This window comes from Lynx canadensis, chromosome A1, assembly GCF_007474595.2.
Source record: "Lynx canadensis isolate LIC74 chromosome A1, mLynCan4.pri.v2, whole genome shotgun sequence".
Classification (NCBI taxonomy): Eukaryota; Metazoa; Chordata; class Mammalia; order Carnivora; family Felidae; genus Lynx; species Lynx canadensis.
In genome coordinates, this window is record NC_044303.2 from 86,714,098 (window position 1) to 86,723,212 (window position 9,115).

The 9,115-nt window shown below is 34.5% G+C and overlaps 1 protein-coding gene across 1 annotated transcript; it reads right to left on the reverse strand.

Annotated features, from left to right (window-relative positions):
• Window positions 1-7,694: 7,694 nt before the first annotated feature.
• Window positions 7,695-8,639, reverse strand: LOC115501136 (olfactory receptor 14K1). The gene has a single exon (XM_030296071.1). It carries the CDS (start codon window positions 8,637-8,639, stop codon window positions 7,695-7,697), a length of 945 nt encoding a protein of 314 aa, XP_030151931.1.
• Between the last annotated feature and the right edge of the window lie 476 nt (window positions 8,640-9,115).

The window sequence follows — 9,115 nt, forward strand, 5'->3', positions numbered from 1 at the left end:
GAAAAGATATTTCCAAATGACATATCAGACAAAGGGCTAGTATGCAAAATCTATAAAGAACTTACCAAACTCCACACCCAAAAAATAAATAATCCAGTGAAGAAATGGGCAGAAAACATGAATAGACACTTCTCTAAAGAAGACATCCGGATGGCCAACAGGCACATGAAAAGATGCTCAACGTCGCTCCTTATCAGGGAAATACAAATCAAAACCACACTCAGATATCACCTCACGCCAGTCAGAGTAGCCAAAATGAACAAATCAGGAGACTATAGATGCTGGAGAGGATGTGGAGAAACGGGAACCCTCTTGCACTGTTGGTGGGAATGCAAATTGGTGCAGCCACTCTGGAAAACAGTTTGGAGGTTCCTCAGAAAATTAAAAATAGACCTACCCTATGACCCAGCAATAGCACTGCTAGGAATTTACCCATGGATACAGGAGTACTGATGCATAGGGGCACTTGTCCCCCAATGTTTATAGCAGCACTCTCAACAATAGCCAAATTATGGAAAAAGCCTAAATGTCCATCAACTGATGAATGGATAAAGAAATCGTGGTTTATATACACAATGGAGTACTACATGGCAATGAGAAAGAACGAAATATGGCCCTTTGTAGCAATGTGGATGGAACTGGAGAGTGTGATGCTAAGTGAAATAAGCCATACAGAGAAAGACAGATACCATATGTTTTCACTCTTATGTGGATCCTGAGAAACTTCACAGAAACCCATGGAGGAGGGGAAGGAAAAAAAAAAAAAAAAGAGGTTAGAGTGGGAGAGAGCCAAAGCATAAGAGACTCTTAAAAGCTGAGAACAAACTGAGGGTTGATGGAGGGTGGGAGGGAGGGGTGGGTAGGTGATGGGTATTGAGGAGGGCACCTTTTGGGATGAGCACTAGGTGTTGTATGGAAACCAGTTTGACAATAAATTTCATATAAAAATATATTACTATGAATCAATAAAGAATAAAAATATGAATAGGCAACTTACAAAAGAGGTAACCCAAACACTTAAAAACAAGCTTAGTATCATTAATTATCAGGCAAATGTAAATTAAAAAACAAAGTGAAATATCTATGCAAACCCATTACAATGGCTAAAATAAAGACTACCACAACCCAAGTTGTCCTGAAACATTGCAGCCGCAGGAATTACAATGAATGATGATTTAGAGTGAAAGCTGATGCCACCATATTGCAAACCATTTTGAAATTATCTACTTTTATGGTATGTAAAATGTATAAAAAATAATTACACTCCTAGAAAGACCAATGTTATATCTATTAGGCCTATTAAAATGGCTCTTATCAAAATTCCAGAAATAGCTTGTGCTGGCAAGAATTCAGAGAAAAAGGAAACCTTGTGCATTTTTGGTGGAAATGTAAATTTTTGCAGCCACTATGGAAAACAATATGAAATTCAACAAAACTTAAAAAGAAGCAAAATAAAACTATAGAATTATCCAACCATTCCACTTCCAAAGGAAGCTAAAACACTAACTCAAAAAGGCACCCCCATTTTCATTTCAACAGTTTTACAATAGCCAAGATATGTAACCATGTATTTCTATTTGTGACAACATGGATGGATCTTGAGGACATTATGCTAAGTGAAAAGTTAGGAATAAAAACAGAGAAAGACAAGTACTGTATGATCTCACTTATATGTGGAATCTAAAAACAACCAAATGGTGAGATCATTTCTCCTCATTTTGTTTAATGATAAAAATTATACAAGTAAAATTGCAGGTGATCTGTCTGTATATTAATCAATCTACTGTCTATCTTTTCCTATATCTATCATCCATCAATTTTTGTGTTTTTTTTGTTTGTTTGTTTGTTTTTTAGGAGGCTCTACACCCAAAATGGGGCTTGACCTCATAAGCCTGAGATTGAGTTGCATGCTCTACTGACTGAGCCAGCCAGTAGTCCCATTTTTTCTTTGTCTGCTATATGCATAAACATGTACATATAGTGTATATTATATAAGGAATATAATTGTATTTTGTATAATGTATACATTATGTATAATGTTCACAGGGGCAGTACAGAATTTTACATGCAAATGCCTGGCTATATATAATCATATATTAAAATCTTAAAAGAGAAGAAAAAGCACTCAAATATTTGTAACTCACAGAAACCTTCAATTTCTGATTTCATACAATAGACTACCTATTTCTTAATTTATTGCATATAGGATAGCTATTGACATTGTTTTCTGTATTTCTCTTTAAATTCTCATCAGAAGATCTTGTTATCAATTATAGATACCTAGTGAATTAGGATGGTGAAAGCTCAGTTACCAGGACACCAGTCAGTTAAGCGTCTCACTGTTGATTTGGTCTCAGGTCATGATCTCATAGTTCATGCAATCAAACCCTGAATCTGACTCTACACTGACAGTGTAGAACCTTCTTAGGATTCTCTCTCTTCTCCTCTCTCTGCCCCTGTCCCACTTACATTTGTTCTCTCTCTCTCTCTCTCTCTCTCTCAAGATAACACACAAACATTAAAACAACAACACTCAGTTGCATAGAGAAATAGTCATTGTTAGTTTGTATTATTCAAAATGAACTACTTAAATATATGTTAGGAGCAAGAGCAGCCTGAACAAAACATTTTATGAGTCAGAGCTTAGTTTAAGTAAAAAAAAAAAAAAAAAAAGTAAAAGGATGGCCATCTAATAAATGGAAAACAGAATTGAAAAAGACCTCAACTAGATAGAGGAAGTGGGCATGTAGTATGACATCAGAGAATCTCAAAAGATCATGAAACGAAGAGGAGATCAGCATGGGATTCACATAAGAGCAACTCCCAGACTTCAGTCTTTAGTCACTGTGTTGTGCTTAGGTATCACCTGTTCCAAGCAGTGACATTAGCTTTTCTCACTTACATCTTATGGATGGTCACCATACAAAGCTGCATGCATCATTTCAGCAAAATTTTTAACTAACTTGAGGTCCATAATTGTTCATAAAATTTGCTTCATCTATCTGAAATTCCCATTCTAAGTTCGGTTTTGATTGTCAATGGACATTTTTGATATCTGCACACACACACACACACACACACACACACACAGAAAGTAGGGAGTCTTGTTGGGTGGAGGGAAATGGCAGTCAGCACCAGGGTGGGAGTAATCTGAGGTTAAACCATCCCTCCTTATGCATACACCTTGTTTTTGTCTATGCAAAGATGGGCTAAAATTCTTTTGAATTAGGAAAGAATTAAACAGTTACTCTATTATTTTGTATTACAATGGTTATTTAAAACCATAGACTTCTAAGAAAAGGAAGAGTATTTTATTTTCCTCATAGTATCCATTTTAAGCAAATGAAATCAGTCCCCATTACAGTAATTTACTCAACTCTATTCCAGCACACTGAAAAAGCTAATGAGGGTAAATTTTATTTTTTATATATTTGGGGTGAAATTTACAATCATGTGTTTCATTGAAAGCCACATATCTATCACAAATACAGTATAGTTTCTTGGTTAAATATTATGAGTTTGGGAACCACTAAACGTTGGCTTGACCATTGGCTTTGCAAGTTACTATTATGTTTATTTTTTAAATATTTATTTCAACCCTCTTGAACATCTAGTCTAGCCATACCTCATCTCCCTTTCCCTTCAAAATGAATCATTCGAAATAGTGCTTTATATTCAGTTACCATTGAAATTGTGTCTCACTCATTGCACATGATTCCACTCATTTATTTATGTAAAAATAAAGATAATCTCTACCAAAGCAATTAAATACACATGTTTTTTATTAGATTCTTATACCCAATTTCATTCAAACACACTTTTAAATGTTCCAATAACTGAATCAAGTATCATTTTAAAATTGAAATTAACCAAAACTAATTCTTTTAGTTCCTCAGCCATATTAGCCATATTTTAACACCTTAGCCACATATGTATATAGGTACCATATTTGATAGCACAGTTCTAGACACCTAACTTTAAAGCCTATGTCTAGTGACAGATTTTTTTACCTCTTTTTATTTAAATTTTATTTATTTATTTTGAGATACACACAGAGAGAGCACTCTCAGGCATGGGGGTGGGGGTGGGGGGAGAAGGGGCAGATAGAGAGGAGAAGAAAGATCCCAGGCAGTCCCCACACCTTCAGCGCAGATCCTGATGCAGGGCCCAGTCCCACAAACCATGAGATTATGACCTGAGATGAAATCAAGAGTCAGACACTCAACTGACTGAGTCATACAGGCACTCCAGGGATTTTCCTCTCATTAAAGAACCTACTGTTAATTTTTCAATAAATGTCGTTTTAAAACTTCTGTGCATTTTGTGTCTTTTCTTGTTCTTTCCACTTGTGTGCTTTTCAAGTTATGCTGTTCCAAATCATTGTTCCCACAAATGAATTTTACAAATTTGTTAATTGAAATGGCAACTATTTGTCATCTTCTTAATTCTCTACTTGCATTATCGTATTGAGTATCCTCTGGCATTTGGTTCACAGTTAGGAAGCGTACATTCTGTGGGGAAGCAGTCAAATGGCTAGTATTGGATATTTGATTCAATTTCCAACTGTGGGGTCTTAAATAAATATTTTGATTATATATTTATCTTAAATAAATATTTTGATATAAATATATGTCATAAAACAATAAATAAATCTGTTTATACCATACCAAATTCAGACTCTTCCACAAACCCATTAAAAACTGCAGAAGTTTCTAAAAGTGCCATATAGGTTTTAGTTCAAGTTATGAAGAATAAAATGTTTTTCTAGATACAAAGGGCTTCTTTTGAACTGAGGTGGAAAAACCATTTCCATTTATTTTTGTCGGAATCATCATTGTGATAGAAAAGTTTGGTGGGGAGGCCTAAATTATGGTATCCTCAAAGAAGTGACATATAAGATTGCAGGGTCTCAATGGCTGTGCCATATTCCCATCTAATGCATGCAAATATTTATAACATATAATATACTAATAATATGTAGCATAATAATACACTGCAAATACAAATTTCCACAAAGTGGACAAAGGAGGACCAAGATGATGGAGACAGGATTTCATAGAAAAACTGCCACAACAATAAACTCTATTTTTGTAACACTACATTAACAAAGGATGCATGACTTCTTGCAGTTCTCTTTGCTTTAACTGTAAAAATAGATAATCTTCTCAGTTCTACTTCATTATACTACTCATTGATTCTTTCTTGTATTGAAAATTTTGTTGTATTTATATGTCTGTATATGTATACTTGTGTGATTAATAAACTACCCTTTATGATTTCCTTAAAAATTAAGTCATTACTTCATGTCCTTGATCCTAAGATAAACATTTTTTTTCATATTTTACTGCTTCCATAAAAGGGTCTCATTCAAAAATTTATATATTCATTTGATGTAATGTTTATTTTTCAGAAAACAAATAACTAAATTTGTGATGCATTTGAAATGAATAGAAATGGATTGATATCAAAGTATGTTAAAAGAGAAGTTAAGGTATAGCTATTTTCTGCTCAGAGCTATGATTTGCACTGTAAAAATAAACCAAAGTTTACTTCTATATGGACCTTTCACATAGGTATCATATAAACCAGTTGTTGTGTGTTAAATCAATTTGCATATTAGAAGGGAGATATATCATATATATATGTTTGTTTATCAACAATATATATATATACATCTATATATATAAATATACATCTATATATTATATACATCTATCTATATCTATATCTATATCTATATCATCTATATCTATATTAATGAGTCTCATTAGAAGAGATACTAAAGCTATTTCCATCAGCTATGTATAAGGTTTTAGAGATGGGGAAACGTGTAATTAAGTGCTTCATAATTCTCTATATCCAGACCTTATTTAAGCTACACTTTGAAATTTGGGTATAATTTGGGCAAGTATGATGTTTTTTATCAGGAAGATAATATAAAGCTTCAGCAATGCTATGATGAGCCTACAGAGCATGAAAGGTATTGCTACAGACAAGAAAGGTATTTTCCCCATGACCCTATGTTGTGAGCCATATAACTGAAAACATGCTACCCATCTTCCCTCAATCTCAGTTTTCCCATCTGTTTATATTCACATCACTTCACATTGCTAGACACCATTAGTAGAGATGGTGCACATAGAAGTGTCTGATATAGTGAAAGTGATCAACAAATATTAATTTTGATCATAAAAGTGTATGGGCTCACCTGGGTGTCTCAGTCAGTTAAATGTCAGACTCTCAATTTCAACTCAGGTCATGATCTCATGGTTCAATAATTGGAGCCCCAAATAGGGCTCTGCGTTCACATTGCAGTTTGCTTGAGATTCTCTCTCTCTCTCCCTCTTTCTGTGCCCCTCTCCTGCTCACACTTATCACACCCTTTTTCTCTCTCTCTCAGAATGAGTAAATAAACTTAAGAATTGAAAGAGCATGTGGAGTAAAGACTGAAAAGAATAACAGTGACAAGATAGTTTTCTGCAGTAATAAGTGGAAAATAATTTTGAATATTTAGGATATTGGAAATGTTATATGATACTGAAATCTGGAAAGAGTGGATATGGGATTTATCACAATGTGAGAAACAATGCCGGATGCTATTTTCTTAAGTTCCAACATTAAAAAAAGAAAATTAGACCAACATCTAGCATCAACACATTAGATAAAAATAAATTTTATAAACAGAAAAGCATCTGAATCAAAAAAAATAAAATTTTAATCAAAAGAAGCAAAGATTTAAGAGAATCATTCTCTTAAATGTATGAGTAATGGTATAAAATCCTCATCAAACACATATTAGTCAAATAAATGAAGCTTGTAGGGTGTCTGGGTGGCTCAGTTGGTTAAGCATCCCACTTTTGATTTCAGCTCAGATCATATCTTACAGTTTGTAGGATCAAGCCCCACATCAGGCTTTACACTGAAGGTGTAGATCCTGCTTGGGGTTCTCTTTCTTCTCTCTCTCTTCCCCTTACCCACTCTCTATTTCTCTCAAAAATAAATTTTAAAAAATCATTTAAAAAATAAAATAACTGAAGCTTGTGACAAAATAAAGTATTTTTAAAACTGCAACATTCCATTAAAATAATTTCACATTAAAATCAGATTTCCATCAGAAGATAAATAAATGCAAAATTTAGTTAAAATCATTTTAAATTAAAATCAAATTTCCATCATAAGATAAATGATAAAATGTCATGGAAGTTGATAATTTTGGAGGAATACAAATATATAAATCTCATGTATATGGAGCTCAGAACAGAAGTCCAAATCAGTGAAGATGTAAAAGGAAAACATTAAGACAGAATGTGAAGGAATATAAGAGAAGATTTATTTCTATTAAAACCGACATCCTGAGGGGTGCCTGGGTGGCTCAGTCGGTTAAGCATCCAACTTCAGCCCAGATCATGTTCTCACAGTTTATGAGTTAGAGTCCCACGTTGGGGTCCATGCTGACAGCTCAAAGCCTGGAACCTGCTTCAGATTCTGAGTCTCCTCTCTGCCCTCCCCTGCTCACGCTCTGTCTCTCTCTGTCTGTTTCTCAAAAATAAATAAATATTAATTTAAAAAAACCTGATAACCTGAGGTCATTACTAACAAGGTTCCATAATATATTAATCTCTAATACAAATAATTCCAAACAGCTAGTTAATTGTGGAACAACAAAACTTCCTACTTCCTAACTTCAACTTTAGTCATCTTTCCATTATTCCACTCCTTTTAACTTTACTTAGGATTTTCCCTAGGGCTGATTTAATATCTTTGCTTCTCAGACAGTAAATAACAGGGTTCAAGGTTGGAGGTACCACAGAATAGAACACAGACACAAACAAGTCCAGAAGAGAAGGCTCATCAGAAACTGGCTTTAAATAAGCAATAGCACCTGTTAGAAGGAATGTACTCACCACAATGAGATGAGGCAGGCAGGTGGAAAAGGCTCTGGACTGCTTCTGTCTGGTTGGGATCTTTAACACGGTGGTAAAAATATATACATAAGAGATCACAATGCAAACTAAACATGAAAATGCGTAACAGACCCCAATGGCCACACAGACATTAATAGTTGCATATTCCTTAGAACAACTGAGTTTTAGTAGAGCAGGGACATCACAGAAGAACTGATGGATCTTAGTTGACTCACAAAAGTTAAAAGAGAATGTCCCAGATGAGCACAAGATTCCCAAGACCTCTCCATTGAGCCAGGAAATAGTCATTAGCTGGACACAGACCCCTTTGCTCATAACACCCTCATAATGCAGAGGATGACAGATGGCAATATAGCGGTCATAGGACATTGCAGTGAGTATGCCAATCTCTGACCCAGACAGTAGTACCACACAAAAGAGCTGTAACACACATCCCAGAAAACAGATGAAGTCACTGAAGGTGATGGAATTGAGGATGGATTTGGGTAGTGTGGCAGAAATGAGGCACAGATCTACCAAAGACAAATGCCTTAGGAAAAAGTACATTGGACTGTGGAGGCGTTGATCAAGAACTGTGAGGAGGATGATAATTAAATTCTCCATCATGGCCACTAGGTAGATCAGTGAGAATACCACAGTATGTAGCCTCAATAGCATCCGGCTCTCAGTAAATCCCATGAGCGAGAATTCCATTAGTAGTGTTTGATTCATCATATTTTAAAATTATTTGCCACCTATTGAATAAAGAAAATATACATCAGTGTAACAAAATATTATTTACTTCTTTATTTTTGAAGTATGTATACTTTAGCATCATGAGATAGATGGAAGTTTTTAAATACCAAAATATTCATATTTATAGTTGACTCGGGAATGAAACAACTATTAGCATAACAGTCCAATAGAACTGGACTCAGATTCATTGTGGAAGATTAACTCCATTTTGCTCCCTAAGTGAACATTTCAAATTATTTTTACTAAATGTATTTCCAGTGGGAATTGTAGAATTGGCTCCATAATTCCAATGGTAATAGAATGCATATTTGTTTGCATAAGTATTATCCTACCTGATGCAAATTTTGATGTGAGTTAGAAGTCACAGATAAATTTTGTTTGTTATGCAATCTGTTTAAATAATTGCCGGGGTCCAGACAACAGCAGTATGTTAGACTGGCCGCTTTATTGTTATG